General features: G+C 38.5%; 1 protein-coding gene across 12 annotated transcripts in view; it reads left to right on the forward strand.

Moving 5' to 3' along the window:
* Dlg2 (discs large MAGUK scaffold protein 2) overlaps window positions 1–20,831 on the forward strand; it is a 1,686,730-nt gene that overhangs the window by 1,250,010 nt on the left and 415,889 nt on the right. For all 12 annotated transcript variants that reach the window (XM_026784310.1, XM_026784311.1, XM_026784312.1 and 9 more), the window contains 2 exons: window positions 3,642–3,786; window positions 5,902–6,040. In XM_026784310.1, the coding sequence (XP_026640111.1) occupies window positions 3,642–3,786; window positions 5,902–6,040 (284 nt within the window). The remainder of the gene's footprint in view (window positions 1–3,641; window positions 3,787–5,901; window positions 6,041–20,831) is intronic.

Below are 20,831 nucleotides of genomic sequence, written 5' to 3' on the forward strand. Positions count from 1 at the left end.
GAGAGAGAGAGAGAGAGAGAGAGAGAGAGAGAGAGAGAGAGAGAGAGAATGTGTTCAGGCACACTCATGCAGTGGCAAGCGTGTAGACACCAAAACCTCCAGGAAATGTTCCTTGTCTTTTCACCTTGTTTGAGATGGGATCTCTTTGCCCCTGTGTAAGCCATTCTATCTGGTCCCCAAACATCTGGAGATTCTCCTGTGTCTGTCCCCATCTGCCTATAGTACCTCCTGGGATTTCAGAGGCTTGAACTACTACTATGTCTAGTTTGACCTGAGTTCTAGAGATGCAGACTCAGGTTACCAGGCTCTCATGGCAAACACGTTTACCCCACCCCCACCCCAGGAGCCATCTGCCAGCCTCAAATGCATGTCCTCTTCCTATGGCTGTGCTCTATTGCCAATGATAAACTACCTGCTCCGGGACCAAAATTCATGTTGGTCAGTCACCAAATAAAACAATCAACCAAGATGCCAGTATCTTAAGCTAACACTTATCTAACCAATATCCTCTCTTTCACGCTCATCTCCCTACACCTGCCATTGACTTAATTCTCATTCTTCAGAGCTAGTTCCAGGACAGGCTCCAAAGCCACAGAGAAACCCTGTCTCGAAAAACCAAAAAAAATTAAAAAAAAAAAAATTCTCATTCTTGTCTGAATATTTCCTTGGTTGTATGAAGTATAGCTTTACGATCTATTTCCCACTTTAAAGACTGTCACAGGTAGGATTTAATAGTTATTGACCGTCTTTTTTTCCACTGATAATCAAGCAAGCTGTGTGCTCTCTGCACCCAGGGGAGAAAGACAATAAGCCTTTGTCAAGACAAATATTTGTTGCCCCTTGTCACCTGATCCCGCTGATTCACCACTCTTGTCATTTTGTGACTCCACAAATCTGTCCTTCTTTTGTTTTCTCAAGATAGATGTTTCTAGAGCTGTGATCTCAACATTCAGAGATCCCTAACTGGGCAGCCAAGTGTTTAGAGCAAACATCCATCTCCATAGATATTTTCTGCTGCTGTGCATGGTCTCTTTCTTTGGTCACAAGTGGGACTGCCTTTAAAGAAACAAGTCACCAAAGCTCAGATTTTCCGAAGGACAGTGAGGTGTAGTAAACCCCCTTCCATTTGCTGTATATACCTTTGATGGCTCAGCCCTTAAGAGGACTTTATGCTCTTGCAGAGTTTTTGGGTTCGTTACCCACAGATCATCTGTAACTCCAGTTCCAGGTGATTCAATACCCTCTTCTGATCTCGCTGGGCACCAGTCATGTATGTGATACACATAAGTATACAAGTATGTCTAAGCCAAACACTCATGCCCTTAAAAAATTAATCTAAATATATTTAAGTATATATATATATATGTATATATATTTAAGTATATATATATATATTTTAACTAAATATATTTAAGTATATATAACCACATTCTCCAAATATGTGACAGAGAATATTGAATAAATGTTAGCCCTATTATTTTTATTATTCCTCTGTAATTAATGGTCTGCCATCATCAACTGTGTTCACCATATCTGGATCTTTTACATTCACTCCCTATCCATGGTTCTATTCCCTTATTATTCATTCCACAAACTGCACCTTGATGGAGTATAGGTTGGTTAGAGCAAAGACCTGGAAGCTGAAGAAGCAGTGGCATTGCTTGTGAGAGAATGACCCCTGGAGTTAAAGCGCCTGGCTTTTGATTCTGCCCCTGTCACGTATCAGAACAGTGACATACACTAAAACAATGGAACATCTCAATAACCTATTAGATAACTTACATATATTTTATCGTATATTTATCTTGTAGTTGATGTAAACATGTTTGCAAGAAGTTAGTGCATATAAAATAGGATAGTACCTGCATTTTGTTTTGGGCTATGTATAGATACTTTATGACTGTGATCATCAGCATTTATAAGAATATAAAAGAAAAATGGTGCTGCAGATCTTGCATGATGAAAGTGCAGAGGAGAGAGAATGTGTGTCATAGGCACACACATCGGTAGCTCTGGTTTTCCCAGTGTACATGAACACACACAGCCTCAGTCTCCAGCCTACCCATAACATGGCTCATCTCTCACCACAGAATCCCCGCGCAGCATGTATGGTCTTCTTGCTAATCACTGCATTCACACCTCAGTTGACAAACAGATGGTCACAAGGTCACCATGCAAGCAGTTTATTACCCCTTATTTGATTTAATAAGCGTGCAAAGGTGGTGAGGCCGATAATTTTATAATTACCTTAATGTATCATTATTCATGAATCATTTTGTTAATTATTTGTTATTCTGTGTAATCTGTAAGTTAAACCTCATTGTACATATATTTTTGCTTCTATGAGACAAAGTTTTCTCTGTTGTTCAGGATAGCTTATACTTCACTGTGTATCTCCAGCTAAACTTATATTATACTTTTTGAATATGTATTTCCATTTCTCCTTTGATAATGTCTTTCTGGTTGCAATACAGTAAAAATGAATAAGTAGTGCACACATCCAGTATGGTAGTGTTCTTGCTATGAAGTTCTAATAACACTTGATATAGGCCTATCCTTGTAAAGATCAAGACTGCATTGCCGGTGATACTTCCAGAAATGTGACACATTTGAATATATTCTTCTCTTGGGGGAAAAAATAGACTCGTAGCTGAGGGTATAACTAGTAACCAAGAGTATGCACAGCATATACAAGATCTTGGGTTCAGTTCTCAGCCCTATGGGGAGGGGGGAAAAACCTAGTGCTGACATGAGTTTCAAGGGACACTTTCGGAACAGATATTAATAATTGTAAGAATGCTGTTATAGTGGAATCTAACAAGTGATGTGTGTAAGCTATACTAAAAACATCCAAGCTGGATAAGCCCAGATAATTATCTGTCACAATATTATTTACAGTAACAGTATATAGTATTACAATAACAGTAATAGTATTTACAGTATATTAAGAGCAAGAGCAAACTAAATGGGTTCTAGCATGATAATGTAAGTCAGCGTTACAGCCATACAAAGCAGTGAAAACAAAAGCCTTGTTGCTTAATTATATTAATGTTGCAGTCACTCTAGACGTTTAAAACAGATTCCAAAATAATGTGTCCAAAATGGTTACACTGAGTTAAAGAAATATATTAAAGGAGGAAGCTTGTGAATTATTTTTATCTTTTTTTGTGTTTTTGACTTCTTTAATTATTGTGCAATGCTTCCTGTGTTTTCTTTCTTCACTGTGTTGTTTTGTGTTTGTTCTTTTTTTGCAGTGCTGGGAACTGATCCAAGGTCCTCACATATTCTCAGTAATCATTAATTATACCACTAATATGCATACCCAGCCATATATATACCAAATATTTTTAAAGCTCATTTATTATTTTTTTTTCTGGAAATCTTGTTCTGTTTGCCATTAAATCACTTCCTCGGAGAGTTAGGCAAAGCTGGCCCTGTTTTGTAACACTGACGGCTGTACCTAACCTGCTTTGGTTAAAACCTACACTGTGTGTTCTATCAAGAATGCTACACATACCCAACTCATCACTGAAACCCGATATCTTACTGAGGCCATAATTCCAAGTTTCACCCTTTCTGCCTGGGTAGTTCTCTTTCTCTTCACAGGTTTGACCCTCATCTCGATCTTTCTCCCCTTTCAGGTAAACAACTATAGTTTAGAAGAAGTGACCCATGAGGAGGCTGTAGCGATACTGAAGAACACATCCGATGTGGTTTATCTAAAAGTTGGCAAGCCCACCACCATTTATATGACTGATCCTTATGGCCCACCTGACATTACCCACTGTAAGTACTGTGCTCAGGGTCATCTTCTCACAGCCGGCCGGTTATACAGAATAGACCTCCCCAAAGCCGTTTTCACCTCCGCTTACAATTTCACTCACGTCAAGCTTCTCGAAACACTTCGGGGAAAATATTCTATGTATCATTCCCATGTTGTCTTACAGAACCCCGGCTAGTGTTTTAAAGGTAGGACACCTTGATGGATTGGCAGGTCCTCCAATGGAAGGGCAGAGTGATGTGATTTTACTCTTGCTGACTACAAGAGCGTTGGTACAACGCAGAAGATAACTTCTCGGCCCCATGGCACATGAGTTCTCTCATGCCAATGTATTCCCTTGTCCTGGTTCATATCCACGTAGCAGCACAGTGAGAGACAGATGTTGGAAAATAAGTCATAGATAGCTCTACACTTCCTTCTTCTAAGGGAGGGGATTGGCCACTGGGATGATAAAATCAAAATTTATTTTCAGTCGTCATCCTGACTTTCATCTTTAGCTGAACTTGTAAGGCTCTGTAGAATCAAGAAACTAATCAGTCATTGTAGCAGTGGCTGAGGCAGCACTCCGAGGGCTACAGCTAATGTGAGTCGCTCTTCTGGGGACCACACCAAATCCACTGCTACTTAGGATTTGCTTGCACTCCTCTGTCTTCTCAAACTAAATTTAGAAAGACTTTACTTTTGTGTAAACCCAGTGGGTGTTTCTGTTGGCATAAGTTAGCCTGTTGGATTTGAAACTTTGTGAGTTCCATTGTGAATGTGTGCTTGGGATGACTTCAGGACCAACTTTTAATTAGTACCATCACCTTAAGTAAGTGTTGAATCTTTCTAAGATTTAGATGTTTCTCTTGAGCAAAATTTAAGAGCTAAATAACCTTAGCTCTAAAGGCCCATTACCTTAGCTATTACTTTTTGAAATAATGGTTCTGAAATGTCTTGCCCTCTAAATGGTCTCTTTTTTTTCCCCAAAGAAGGCTCTAAGCTGAGATAAGCCTTACTTTAGGATAGGAAAGGGTTTTGACTTTCAAAGACTTGAACTGAATAAATTTAGAAAAGTAGAGTAGGTAGGTTTGAGGGTTTATCACTGAACACAAAAGTTTCTAATTGATTAGAGTAATTTAATATGTGCTACATAACTCGTAAAGTAAGATGTGTAGAACCCATCTTACTCTAGAGAACATACAGCCACAGCCTTCAGCATCATAGCAAAAGGGTCAGCTAACTCTCACATAAGTGACTAGCAACACAGTTTGTTGGAAATAAGAGGCAATATATACAGTCAGATAAATGAATAGAAATATTGTTTTGTAGCTCAGAAAAGGGATATTTCTCATCTTTGAAAGGACTGGGAGATTTCATGTATAGCTGCCTTCAGAAATTATACGTCTGAGCTGGGGTAACAGGCACAAATAGTAGATACTCCATTCAATAAAACAGTGGTGCAATGCCAGAAACACTGGTTTTATCAGTTTGATCAAGAGGAGAATGTGTTCTATGTCCCAAACAATAGTGACAGTGCAGAACATGAGAAAACAAGATGAAGTTGGATTTCAAGAGTTTATCTTGGCATACAAAACAGATCTGAGGAAAGAAGGGAAGGGAGAGAGCCCCATCAAGAGATGTCAATGAGAAGATAGGTCAGAGGAGAACAGAAGAAAAGTCCTAGACATTCCTGTGATGGAAGTCTAGCATATTTGCAGAGAAGGCTTAGTAGGAGAATGTATTCCTTGGGAGCCTTTTGTTTTTGATAACTGAATATTAATTATGTAAAAGGAACGTGAGCCCTACAATTAGAAGCTAGCATTTTCACTTCTACAGAAAATTAATCATCATTCTGAAAATATGTGTCGAGTCTCTCCTCCAATTCTTCTCATCACCTAATTATGCTAACTTGGGCAACAAATATAACTGTTATTACATCTTTCCAAATCTAAAGGTCACCATGGGCTTTATATATGGGAAATGCAAACAGACAGCAACTCACCCCTCTTGGAGAACAGGAAAAATTTTTGCATGCAGCAAAGCCTTTGTGTTTGCAACACATCCTCTGAAGTATAACACATTGAATCACCCACATGAAAGGTTTGATTCCATTTCTTTCTCTCTCCCCAACTCCTTAGCTTATTCTCCACCGATGGATAATCATCTGCTGTCTGGTAACAATGGCACATTAGAATACAAAACTTCCCTGCCGCCCATCTCTCCAGGAAGGTACTCACCAATTCCAAAGCACATGCTGGTTGAAGATGACTACACCAGGTCAGAGACACTTCTTGCTTAAGTGGGTCGATCATTGTTTTTAGGAAGAAATAACATTTGTGTAAGAGGGCAACTGTTACTTAGTGGCTAGACTAAAGCTTCTAAGTGTTCTTGAAACTCAATGTAGCTTTACTTTCTGTGAGAATCTTCACATAATTGTCTCTGTGTAATGGGATTTCCTGCTAAATACTCACAGATTCCTTGGGAGAAACGGTATTATGTGTGTTTCCATTATAAAGTGATTGACCCAGATTTTTTACTTTTGGTCCCATTTGAGTTTTGTGGCCATTCTGTAGAGTTGCTTTCATTACTTGATGAAAGATAGTCACACCAGGTTCAGAAAGAGGGAATAGCTGTCTCTACTGCCCATCTGATTGTGTGAGATCAGAACTGAGACTCTGCTTTTCTGACTCTATTTTCATGTTCTTACTACCCATGGCAACCCACATGCAATATTATTTGGGAGTTCCCATGCCCTCCCTCTAGTGGAAAAGCAATGGGTAAGAAGAAAGGAGATGAATTTGCTTTTAAGGAGTTCAAAACTAATACATCATATTAACTCCAAGAGGGAGAAGGGCAGGAATCTCAGAATATGTCAATACATTTCTTATACCACAAGTGACAGCATGTGGGCACAGGACTCTAGAAAATCAGCTCTGACAATTCAAAGAGAAAATTTTAATTCATTTACATTTCCAACAATAAAGAACCCAACAAATATTGAGTGATAAATAAATAAGTAAATTGATGGGTGAATAAAAAAGGTTCATTTTTTGCTTCATATTTTTAAGCATGTTGTTCCAAAACTAGTATATGATTAATATACTTGGCAAAGAGGCAAAATGATGGTTATGAAACAAAAATCTCCCAAAGCGAGTTAGTTCTCTTTAAGAATACAGCCCTTGATGAATGGACCACTCTCCAATGGAAGGCCACACAGCCAACAATATATGGGAAGCATAAATTACTCTTGGCGGGTATAAAAAATGAAAAATAATGTATTTTTGGAAAGAAGTCACAAAGTGGATCTGGGAGGAGTTAGGGGAGGGTGAATATGATCAAATCACACTGAATGAAATAGTCAATTAAAATTAAGATCTCTCTCAAATTCCTTTCAGAGTGACCTACTTTGAGCTAACCAGTATAACAACCTGTAATGAAAATTTCAAACATATACAAATGTATATTTAGATATAACTGGGGGTTAACATTGACTGTTCAAAATAAGTTCATAGTTTATACATTTCTCCGTAATTTGGTTTTTCTTTGATTTTTTTAAACAAAATTTGGCTATGGTGACACACACTTTTAATCCCAGCACTTAGGAAGCCAATATAGGCAGATCTCTCTGAGTTAGAGGTTACCCTGGTCTACATAGTGAACTTCGGGACAACCAAGGCTACATAGAGAAACCCTGTCTCAAAAAAAAAATAGAAAGTGAGATTAAATATAGATATATAGATATATTTCCACATATATTTGTATACATAACAGAGATGAATTGTTTTGGTTTTATATCTTATCTGTCTAATTGAAGTCATTTATCAGTTTTTACAAAGTAAAGGAGATCTCATGCTGCCAATGTGCTTATTCTTTGGACTTTCTGTTCCTTGGAATATATTTTTAAATGATTAAGTATTTCCTATTTATTTTGCAATATCAGGTTTGCTGACATAGCTTGTTATATCTTTAGCCAGGGAACAAAACATTTGGAAGCTGAAAACGTACATCTGTGCAAATTTCTTCCGGGGCTGAGATGTCTGAGCTCCATGTTCATAATTAAAATGAAAACTATGGCAAAGATAATCCTCGGGGCTCTATGAAGTATTTTGTAAATACAGACACCTTTAAGCAGCGAAGAATGATCTGTTTGCTCTCAGCCTGCCTCTAATATTGAAGCTGATTTTAATTTGAAATGTCATATTATCTTACTAGGACCCATAATAAATTAACATTTGTTAAAGTCTCTTTATAATCCTGGCCACTTGCTAGGTGTTTAACACATTCTGCTCCTTTAATCCTTCTGAAAACAGAGGGATTGACTGCTTTCGCTATTTAGGGATGGAGAAATTAAACTTCACTCAAAGAGTTTATAGTTGCATAGCTTTTGAGTAGAAAAACTTTGTTCTCTGGCAGTTTTAGAATCATAACTAAAATACATTTAGATTTCCTCTTTAGTACCAAAGTGAACATCAGCTTAAACCAACTCTTCTCATCAGAGAAACACACTGCTGGAAAGAGTCTGTGAGTTCTTTTGAGCTATAAAGCCAGGCAGTGCAGGCGAGGCCAGGCTCTGTCTCTGACTAACTGTGGCCTTGGGTTAATCTCTTAATATCTGCACACTTCCAGTTCCTCCCCTCTGTCAGGGAAGGGCCCTTGAATCTTTCTCAGTGGGTTGTAGTGATTAAATAAAAATGAGCTCAAGCAACCTAGAACCATGTGCAGCATGAATAAATAATTGTTAGGTATTGTCTATATACAGAGCCTATACTTATAGCAATTCATAACTGACTTTCGAGTCATATAGAATGTTTTTACTGACAGATAATCTCTCTGTAACATAGTCCTCCTACAGTATATATGTCTCATTTTCTTATTTCTTTTCTTGACTCGTATTCTGTTTCCATGCAAGATATTCTTGCTAATAACCACAGAAAATCTTAGGAATGGCTGGTGCCTAGCAAAATCACCACTAAAATTTCATCAACTCAAACCCATACTTCTTGCCACTCTGCCAATGCCGGTGTGTCCTATCTCATGTTCCCTGGATGTTAGCTTTCTATGGGCCAGAAATACTCACTCAGAGACATATTCAGTATTTTATTCATTATATTAATTCAATATTTTCTGCTAGAGTATGGGCAGTAAGCATCTAAAAATTAATAAATTGAAGCCAGAAAAGTACATAAAGCAAGGCCTATTCCCTCTGCACTGGTCGGTTTTTCCATAATGGTAACTTTATTGTTTCATAACCTTGAGGTTATATATTCTGGTATTAAATTTTCCTTCTTTTGTAAAATAATTATAATTAATAGCAGTTATTATGCCCTTACCTAGAGAATAAGGTGTTGGCAATTCTACATTAGTCCTTATTCTTTTTAAATGTTGAAGATCTTTTAAATAAAATTTTTAAGGTTTATTTCGGTTTTGCTTATATATGTGTGTGGCATGCGTGTATGTGACATGTGTGTGACATGTGTGTATGTGACATGTGTGTATGCCTTTTGAGAGGCAGGGAGGGTATAGAATCCCCTGGAACTGGAGCTATGGAAGGTAGTAAAGTCACATGCGTCAGATGCTAGAAACTGAACTCAGCTGCAAGAGTTCTTAACTGCTTAAGCTGTCTCTCCAAGCCATGGACTGAATTCCAGAGATAAGGAAAATTCAGTCACAAGTGTTGTGGAGTATTATCAAAGGTCCCTAATACCATAGGAGGTATTTAATAAACATTTGTAAATGATTTTGAGGTTTATATAGACATCATAGGAACAGCCATAGCACCAAACAAAGTTTTAACAAAGAGGTGACCTTGATTCTGAACTTGAGAGTTAGTTGGTATTCACCAGGATGTTGAATTTTTATGAACGTGTGTGTGTGTGTGTGTGTGTGTGTGTGTGTGTGTGTGTGTGTGTGTGCATGGTCTGTGACCATATGAGAATGTAAAACCCACAAATACTCCATACTCCTGGAAACAAGCATGAAAAGTTTCTCCAAAGTGTACTTAGAAGTCCCACAGCTAAAGTGATTGTTTGCTCCCAGTGTGCCAAGTGCTGGCTCTCTTTACACCTGTGGTTCCTCCATAATTAAAAATTGTCATCATTTATGCCAAAACAAAGTCAGAAAGGGAATTTGTAGTAGGGAGATAGCTTGTAAAGATTTAAAGAGGAATATAAAGTAAGTGTGTGCGTGTGTGTGTCTGTGTGTGTGATTTCTGGGTAATAGTCTAAATGTTTATAATTTTTAAAGAAAGAATTAAAGTTAATAAAATGCCTCATTTCATACAGCAAGAATCAAAGTAAGAATTCTAGTCAACCTATCTTTAAATGTCTCTTCTCCCATCTACACCTGTCATCTCACAGAGATAGATTTTACAGCATGTGGTCTTGGTCCAGTCACTCACTACCACATGACCATTCAAGTCACTTAATCTCTGTAAGTCCTGAATTCCTTCACTATAGATTTGGAGTAAAGGGTCTTAATTCCTTTAAGAAAATATAAGGTGGGGGCTGGAGAGATGGCTCAGTGGTTAAGAGCACCGCCTGCTCTTCCAAAGGTCCTGAGTTCAATTCCCAGCAACCACATGGTGGCTCACAACCATCTGTAATGAGATCTGGTGCCCTCTTCTGGCCTGCAGGCAGAGTACTGTATACATAATAAATAAATAAATCTTTTTTTAAAAAAAAAGAAAGTATAAGGTTTTAGTATAATAATAAATTATTAATACTATATTCATTTCAGAAGACTATATGGGTTTAATACTATCTTTGAGTTATATATTATGTTTAAGGACTTTATTATATTTGTCTAAAGTAACAAATTCAGTAACAATGGGAGCTTAGCAAGCAGGAAAGCATTTCTATAGACAGAATTCTTCAACAACCTCTAAAATCACATCAAGCTAGAAATATCTTATTATAAATGCCTCATATATTTCTCAGCCTGTTGTAAGGAGTATTGCTCTATTTCTCTGATTTATACTCCCTCTGTTATGGATAGATAGTAAAGATTTTTATGCTACCTGACTTAGTTTATCTCTTTTTCACTACATTTGTAAATATTTTTCCAATTTATAGAAAGGGTACCTAAATAAAACAGTCTTGGATGAAAATGCCTTCATAGAGAGCCTACTGAGACACAGTAGAGTAGTGTTGTAGGGGGCTACTTGTTTGTTCCAGGCTGCCCAGAACCAAAATAATCACACAGAAACTGTATTAATAATAACGCTGCTTGGCCTATTAGCTTATGCATATTTCTAGCTCACTTTTATCTCTTAAATTAACCCATTTCTATTATTTTAAATTTTATCATGAGCCTCATGGCAAGGTTCCTGCTGTCAGCACCTGTCTTTCCCCTCTCATGGCTACATGGAGTCTCACTGGCTCCGCCTTCTTTCTCCCAGCATTCAGTTTAGTTTTCCCCACCTACCTCTATTCTGCCCTGTGCAGGTCAAGACAGTTTCTTTATTAACTAATGGTATTCACAGCATACAGAGGGGAATCCCACATCAGAGAAGATTCAGTGTGATGAAGAAATCTGGTTTTCAGCTGGGTATAATTGCTCACTGTTGTAATCCAAGTACCTGGGGAGATAAGGCAAGAGGGTTACCAGTCTGAGGCAAGACTAGGCTACAGTGTAAGACCCTGTCTCAAAAAATGAATAAATAAATAAAAATAAAAACAATGGTGCCCATGTGGCTTTTGACTGAGAGTTAGAAGCTGTCAGATTTGAAAGGGCCGTATATACATGTAGCCTAATCTGCTCCTACATGATGGAAGGTGAACACAGGCCTGGAATGAATGATTTTTTTTTTTGGCGTTCTCTGGTCCTCTGCTTGTAAGCAGTAGAGCCAAATAGAGAGATGATGTTGTCGAATATGCAACACAGTACTCATTCTGTTTCTCGAAGCTGACATTTACTGTTTGGAGAATGAAGGATCTGGAAGAAGAATTCAAACAAGCTGCCGTCAATGTAGCATCACCTGTGAACAAGGAAAACGTCACAGGCTACCTCCCACCACCCATTCCTCCTCCGTGCCATCACATCTTCCCTGGTACTCAGGAGGGTGAGCCATGTTTGTTTACCATCCAGATCCGTCTCTTGAGAGTAGCCAAATGAATCCTCAGCACTACACTGAAACAAAAAGAAATGGGTTGCAAAACGAAGCTCTCACCAGGCAATTGCTTAATTTCCTAATGAATTCAGTGAATGTCGTTAAGGAAATCAGGGAAGTAGAACTGGGCTGTGGGAGATGTGCATCCTATTACTAGAAACTGAATTCACGTGACCTTAAAGGCACATACACACCCGAGTCACCGTAGAGGAGGCTTTCACATATTCGGGTTGACTCTAAAGCAAGGGCGAAATAAAATCTCTAGAGTCCTCATGTATAGAAACTAAGAACAGCTCTGAACTGTGACTGAGGTTCACCTGCTTGACTGGTCACCTAAGTGTGTACCATCCCGCTCTCTAGAAGTCCACCTCTACCCTATTTGCCCCCAAATTACAGAATACCAGCTTGCTAGGTATGCTTCTGGCATTTACCCAAGTTGCTGTTTCTCTTTCATTGACTTAAGCATTCAGTGATTATTCAGTTTCTAAAAGGTATCCCACATAGTTATTAGAAACAAAATCATAAATAGCAAAAGCACATTGGGTTACTGTCCTTATGGAATTTGTATTCTGGTATAGAATTAAGATAGCTAGAATAAGTTCAGAACTAGTTGAGAAGTATAGAGGAGACACAATAGGATCATGTGATAGGCAAGGACTAGGGGAGAGCACCTCATGAGATAGAATACCTTGAGCGTGCCTCCCTGAGGAGACAGCAATAGTGTTGAGCTGAGAACTTAAGAATGAGGACACGTGGTTATGGAAAGATCAGAGAAAGGATGCTACGAAGAAGAGGAAGAGTGAGGGGGAGGGGAGGATAAGAAGAGGAAGAAGCAGGGGAGAGGGAGGAGGAAGAAGAGAAGGAGAATGAGAAGAAGGAGAAGAAGACAAAGAAAAGAAGAAGGAGGAAGAGAAGGAGGGAAAGAAGAAGAAGCAAGGCCAAAGTCACTGCACTGGGAATAACTGTAGTGTGTTTAGGAAACTTGGCTAATGGAAACATGTAGAAAATCAGACTGGGGTAGAAGTCAGGAACCAGAGGATAAAGGATTCAGGAGTAATGATGAACTATGAGTTTACTCTAAAGTACATTAAGAATCTACTGACAAGCCGGGCGATGGTGGCGCACGCCTTTAATCCCAGCACTCGGGAGGCAGAGGCAGGCGGATCTCTGTGAGTTCGAGACCAGCCTGGTCTACAGAGCTAGTTCCAGGACAGGCTCCAAAGCCACAGAGAAACCCTGTCTCGAAAAACCAAAAAAAAAAAAAAGAATCTACTGACAAGTACTAGTCAGTAAGTCTAAATTACCTGGGATTTCTTTTAAGGCTTCTTTGAGAAGTTGTTGGGCCACTGAAGAGATTTTACAGCTGGAATGCAGTGGCAAGGGGATCAGAAGTGGGGACACAGAGGAAAAGGGGGGATATGAACTGTGTTTTGAGCTACATGCTACAGCCCATCCTCATTATGAGGAGCTAGCCTGATCTAGTTAGACAGTGTTCCTAGAGACCATCTTTTCTTTTATTTCATTGTTTGTAAACAAACCCCAAAGAAAAATATGCTTCCAAAGTTTGGAAGACATTGAATTAAATGACACCATCTTCCCAATTATCATATGTTGTTCACAGTCTTTTACCAAGTGCAAGGAGAGGGAAGAGGCTGTGGAACAGTCAGAGCCAGAGGTCACTGTCAGAGCATGAGCCTGTAGCCTGTCTGCTTTTTATCTTGAAGTCCATGATTTAAGGGAGGATTGGATTAACTGAATTTCCTTTCTTCATTATATAATATAATTACCTTTCCCTATGTGCTTTCAACCAAGCACAATAGGAAACAGTACAGTCAGCGGGACTGTCAACAGGCAACTGAGCCTGCACGAGAATTCTGATGAACATTTGGGTCCTACGTCCCCAAGGCCACCTGCTCAAATTTGACCCCAGCCTTGACTTTCTACTGTAGGACTTTAGGTGTGCAACAGAGCTGCACTCTGCTTCAGCTTTCTCATTTATAAAAGGAGCGGAGTGGCACTCCCCACCTCGAAGGTTTATCGCGACCATAAACGAATTCATATGTGAAGTGCTAGGAAAGACGTAAGCGTTTTTTTGGGCTAGCTGTTATTAATACTATTTTGAAAATAAGGTCTATAAGATGAATTTTTCACAAATAATACTTCTTGCTAAACATCTTCCAGCTATTTATTGAAACTGAGCCAGCAGTGTGATGCAGCTGCGCAAGCAGGGTGTAATCTCCATATGCTTCTCCAGCTTACTTACATTGTAGAACACATTACAGGGTTTTATTACGAGAAAAGTTATAATCCAATAGCTTCATTGAGAATGTTTATTTTTATAACTATAAGTAACATCTAATACTAAACTGAAAATATAAAGTGGGAGTCAATGGAGCCAAGCCTGGCATAAACAGTCTCTCCACCTGACCTCTGCAGCTAAGCACTTTGGATAAATTGTAGGGTTCTGTTTTTTCTTCCTTGGTTCTTCATGGTAGCTGATCGCTAACATCAAGTAGGATTCCTCTGTCAAAATTCTTCAAGGCGCAAATTTTTTAAAGCTTATTATAAAATGTCACCAATTTAAGGATTCATAAGCAGATGCCTTGAAATTACCCATTCTGCTCTGTGCTGCTTGCCTGGTTTCTCCAACAGGGGGCGTGCTAATACAAGTCTCTTACGAAGCAAAGTGTCCTAATGGAAAGAAGGAAAAGGGTTAACCTGTGCTACAGACAGAGAATAGATCATTAAGTAAAAGCTGCAAGGGGAGTTTTCTCTTTATTGATGAGGTCTCCACATAACCTCTAAGGTTGACATACACAAGCGTGGAGGTGTGATTCATAGCAATTCAGTTAGAAGTAGAGAGTATTAACAGGAAAGTTAGCAAATCTTAATTAGAGAGGAACAGCTAAAAACATATTGGAAACATATTAAGTTGCTGTTTACTGTCAGAGAAATTAATTCAGTGTTAGCAAAAATGAGGTTGTAATGAGAATTGAAAGATACATAGATGTCATTTATGGAGAGTCATCATTTTCTGTGCCCATAACGAGCAACATTGTGCCTACTATCTTATGGAAGATGGTTATTGTACATCTAAACCTATGCCATTGATTATTCAAATTATTAAATCAGTGCTATATCATTTTGTGACACAAGAGTTCATCATCACCGTTTCAGACTGAATGATGTAATAAGGAAGGGTGAAATAGACTAAAGATGAACAGGGGGTAGTTTTGAGGGGATCGATATAAAAGACAGCAACCATGGTTCATAGTTGTCCCCTGGACTGCAAGTCAATTTCTGTCAACAACACGATGCGCAGCTTGTTTCTGGCCCTCATCTTTTTGAATAGAAACAGGTTACACGCTATGACTCAGGGCAACTCACCATGATCTATTCCTCTGGGAGATTACTCTTAACTGCCATGTGTCATGGAGATGATAACAGAACATAGAGATTATCTCCTTCCTTATTGCACCCATGTATATAGGTGCAATGTATATAAACTTTGCTAGTGAGTTAGCAATGACAACATTGTTATCTCTGGGTGGCTTCTGTCATGACCTGTATCATTAGCTGCTGTGGGGTAAGATTATTTCATTTTTATTCATTATCATCATCATCATTATTATTATAGAGATTATTTATTGTTAATGAACACCTTAACAAACATAAGAATACTGTGGGCCATCATCATTACATTTTAAACGCAGTTTTACTCTATTGCAGATTTGACTAATTTCATACTTTGGGGGGTTATATAATTATTATTTTTAGATGATATCAGTAATACAGACAATGCATCAATTATATCTGATTAAAAAGTCATTTTAAAAACATTACTTTTGCTTAGTTCCCAGACAGTCTTTGCAATGTTCACCACTAAAATCATTTCCTTACTTTTTGCAACTCCCATCAGCCATATTTTTTTTGTTCTATTAGGATTTCTGCTCTTTGTTTTTTAACTATTTTTATTATAAAAAATGCATGTTTATATAAATTCATAAAATTAACAAAACATAAAGAATACCAAAGTAAGTATTCTACCAGATGAATAAAATAAAAACTCAAGGGATACAAAATATTTCAATATATAATATATATAATGTATAATAATTGTCTATTAAATGCAGTTGAACCATAATTTACTTAAATGAATTTGTATTGGATATTAGGTTATTTGTTTTTTATGATAGTACTTGCATGGTTTTTCTGACCTCCCACCCCTGCTTCCTACTTATGTGTAAGACAGATGTCTATGTCTTTATTGTCTAACCAGCTTCTCACTTGATTTCCTCTTAGACTTCTAAACAGTAACTATGCACAATAGTGAACCTGCTATTGGTCCCATCCTGCCTTTTCGTGGTCTTCCTTTCATTCCATTCATAGAGGAATGATCGCTCTATTCCTTTGTTGCTCTTGACACAGTGGTCACTGTGGTGAGCCTCCTCTCCATCTTCCTTTCACATCCTGGACCCCAACAACCAGCAAACTCTTCAAAATACACTCACAATGTGCTCACTTCTCCATGGACAGCACACTAGTTCAAGACACAACATTTATTGTTTGGTTATTGCAGAAGTCTCCAAATGGTTTTCCTTGCTAACCTCTTACTTCATACGACACCAGGCATTGATGTTGAAATGATAAACCATGCAATGTGGCTGAGGCTATTGGCAAATGAGAAGAGCAGCTTTTGCACACTTTGCACATCAGTGAGTACTTGTGTTACCACTGGTATAAGGGGAAAAGCTAATTGGCAACCTGGGAATTGAGTATTGCCTGTCTCCCTATACAAAGGTATATATGTTCTGTGGAAACAGGAAAACTCGATTGTTTTAATTATTAGCCCCAGTAAAAAGAAGAGCTCCTTGAACAGATTTAATTTTAGTAAATATGTGTGTTGTAAATATGATAGATTTACATATGGAAGAGTATTGGACTCTTTAGTATGCTGACAGATTGGTTTCTTAATTATTTTTTTGGCTGAGTTTATACACCCAGCTGCATTTGGAAACATTTTTCTTAATGCTCTTTCATTTAAATTAAGTTAAATGTATCTATTTTTAATCTTTCTGATTTTTCATGTTTTTAAGAAAGTAAAAGCTCAACCCTGTCCTCATCCGATTCTCTCCTCTGTAATCCCTTGCCTACCCCCTCTCACCACCATTTCTTCAGACTCCATGTGGTCTTTTGATTTATTGTTTCAACCACTGAGCCCCCTTAGCGCTGCCTATCTGTGAATGGGTGTAGAACCATCTCCTGGAGCCTGGGTAGCCTCTTAGGGGCCATAACCCCAAAGAAATCTGACTCTCCCTCCGCGAAAGCTTTCATATGCCTCTCTCCCTAGCATATATTGTTTTACCGGCATATATCCATTATACAAAGCATTGGAATTAATTGTGACATTTTTCTGCATGTATGTCACATAACTGGACCACATGATTTCCCTTTGCCCCATTGTTCCCCATGTCCCTATCCTGCTCTTTCCCTTGTAAAAAAAAAAATTCTCTTCCAAATTAAATACCTTTCTCTTTCATGTGTGGACTGTCGTGCTTTTACTTTCTCTCTTTCTTCTCCATTTCTGCTGGTTTGGTTAGTTCGTCCTTCATTTAAGACATACATACATTATTTCTTCTTTCTAGCTTTCCTCTTACTTATTTGACAAATATTAGTTACCAGTATTTGATATTCTCAGGGAGACAGTAACATGAACCGCTCAGAGATACAGCTCAGCAAACACCAAGTATAACAGAAGTGCTGTGTGCTTGTTGCCGAGGATGGAACGCTTCAGACAGGGCATCTGGTACAGGCCGATGGGTCAGGGACAGCTTCATGCCGGAGGTGACAGAGACTGGAATATCAATAGGAATTGACTTATGACAGCTTCCCCAGAGTCCAGTCTGGAAGGGAGACAAGAATGTGAAGATCACACACAAAGGAGAAGGAAGAGGTTCTTCAGTTCAGCCTCTGGCACCAACACTGACTTATGACGCTTACAAGCCATAATCAGAATCAGAACACAGCCAGTTATATACAGATACTATTTATATGCCTTATATAATTTATAAGAATTTAAGGAGATGATGTTTTTATAATATCTTACAGACTACAAACTATTTGAAGTACGGTGTTTAAGTAGCATAATAATTTAAGAAGGCAACTGTTGTAACTGTTCTTTACACATGAGGTAAACGATTCCAATTAACCCATGTGGACTGAGCTATGAGTAATGGAAGCTGCAGGAGTCTGTACAGTATGACAGGTTAAATGGTTTAGACATAACATCTGGTAAGTAGTCTCAAAATGTAACTTGTAAAATACTTACGACTTTTTCTGTGATTCTCTTTAAAAGAGTATTATTGAAGACCTCACCTATAGTCTTAGATAACTTCTTAAATTTCCAGGGTTTCCAGCCATGTAACTATTTCTCTGGAGGCAGTAAGACAGAGAGAGGGAAGTTGCCTGCCTATGGGGACTAGGCAGATGTAGGGCTGTACCAAAGCTCTATAATCAGTGTAAAAATGAGAGCATATGGGTCAGAAGCGCAAGGTCAGCTCTGCAGCATGAGTAGGTGTTGTGGACATAATGTAGAGCATGGTAACTACAGATAACAATAGGTATCCTATAGTTAGAGTATGTTTCCATGAAGACTTCCCTTCCAGGCTGTATAATGTGGGGCTATGCTTCCCTCTGCTTTCCCAGCTGCAGAGAAAGGCACTTTGTTTTCATGATGCTGTCGCAGAACAGACGCCACAACTAGATAAATTAGTACTCAGCGTTGATTAAGCTTCTTCTCTTTTCCCTTTTCCTAGAGAGACACTAATTCTTATCTTTCATTATCGATAATCTAAGTAAACATTTTTTCCCATGAAGGCAAAGAGGGGAGAGGGAGGGAAAGGATCTTTCGGTCTAAGCTTACTTATGAGTTTGTCACATACAGCACATACATTACATGGCAAAAAACTTATGAGATGAGTTTTTAAAAGTTTATTTGATGTCAGAGATGTTTCATAAGTTAGCACATTGATCTGTCATCTAAGTTGCCCTGGCATGAACAATTCTTCTCAACCACTTAAATTCGATAAAGAGGATGTTTCATCTTCTTTATGAATTATTTCTGGTCAATACTAGGACTAGGTGAACAAGAATAACAAATATATGAAAATACATCTTGAACAAATGGTAATAACTGTTACCACATTCTGAATTTTTGCCCTGTCTCAAACATAAAATATCCCGTGTTGTCTTTAAAGAAAGTATTATTACTCTCATTTTATAAGAAAGCTAAAATGAGAGATATTGGTGTTACACACAAAAAAGTCATGATGCCTCATCACTCCATAATTTAAATGTTTGCCTGTCTTGCCTATTTTTATCCCCATCTTACAATGATGCACCAAGGCAGAGTTCTATTGTGGAGAAGCTAGGTTGGAGCATAGATAACTAGGCTCCACAAACCACATCGTTGACCATATTTCTAAAAGCCATGCAGTTGGAACAGAATAGTGTAAGAGTTCCAACCCACTCCAGAGTCTTGTATACTACATAGATGCTTTGCTAGCATGAAGATTTCTAAAATCTTCCCTGTGCTTCATTGGCTTTTATGTTCTTTTGAAAGGTGCAACTATAGTTCTTATGATGTCCTCATTCTAGAAACAGTTACAACCTGGTTTGGTGCTGTCAGGTTGGTGGTGATGTCATCTCAATGCCTGCCATTCTGACTATTTCTCCAGACTGAATATGCCTTCGTGCAGATTTTACTGGAAGAACTTAGCTTTGGCTGTGATTGTAGCTGTGCATGTCAACATTTAAACATCTGTTCTGATCTTAGAATTGTTTTAAATTGGGTTGACCTTGACATAGAGCTGAGTCCTTTCTCGTGTAGACTCTTAATAAAAATGCTGTCAATTGAGCCAGTGGAGTCCAATATCTTTGCTCTGTGCTTTGTTCTGCCCTGGACTTTTTTAAAGACTCATTTGCCACCTTCAGACAGGAGATGAAAGCAAAATGAAACAGTTGAATTAAGTGTGATAGCAAAAAGTTTTCAAAGTTAATTATGCGAGGTCCTGATCTGAATTCGTAATGATGTTGGTAAACCTTTAGCACTATCTGCTACTGCCCAGATAGGTGCTTTCCCTATTCCACATTTTATCACCTAGTATAACACACAAAAGGACAGAGAAGTATCCTACCTATTTTACACTGGAGAATCTGACATGGCAGAGACTGTACACTCTCTCCCATAACTGTTAGAAAGCAAGTGGTGAATCTAGAACCCACGCTCCAGATACAGGACTGTGTCCTGGTTAAGAGCACAGATCAGGCAAGTAGACAAATGTAGAGTTTGACCCCACCAGCTGTTCCATCTTGGCTGCATGATATCACTTCTCTACCTCGGTGGCCCCCTGTGTCTATCTTCTGGCTTGTTATTAGGTTTGAGTCAGCTTATTTATATAGAACACATTTATGTAGAGCTAGCAGAAACTGACCTGGAGGCTAGCCTTAATGTTATGGCTATTAATCTCCACTGTTATTTAGAGCACCAGTTACTAGGCTAGCGCTTAGTCGGGTGAGACTCAAAAGTGAACAGGGGAAAAGCACTCCTACCCCTTTCCATAGAAAATAGAGGCATACATAGTGGGATGGGGGTGGGGGTTACAGATTGAGCCAAGTGGCGAAGCCTGACCTAGAAATCACGAGGCTGAGTTCAGTCCTTAGGGCTGGAGAAAGGAGAAAAAAAATACCAAAAAAGGTAAAAGCACAGGTACACTACACATCTACTTTTCAAGGCGAAGTTATATGCATAATATAATCACTGCTGAAATAATTATGTTATGCCTTCCCTTAAAATGGGAAATTAATATTTGATGTGGGAATGATTTCTTATTAATAAAGAAACTGCCTAGGCCCATTTCATAGGCCAACCCTTAGGTAGGCGGAGAAAACAGAACAGGATGC

The sequence above is a fragment of the Microtus ochrogaster genome, chromosome 22 (genome assembly GCF_000317375.1).
Source record: "Microtus ochrogaster isolate Prairie Vole_2 chromosome 22, MicOch1.0, whole genome shotgun sequence".
Taxonomy (NCBI): domain Eukaryota; kingdom Metazoa; phylum Chordata; class Mammalia; order Rodentia; family Cricetidae; genus Microtus; species Microtus ochrogaster.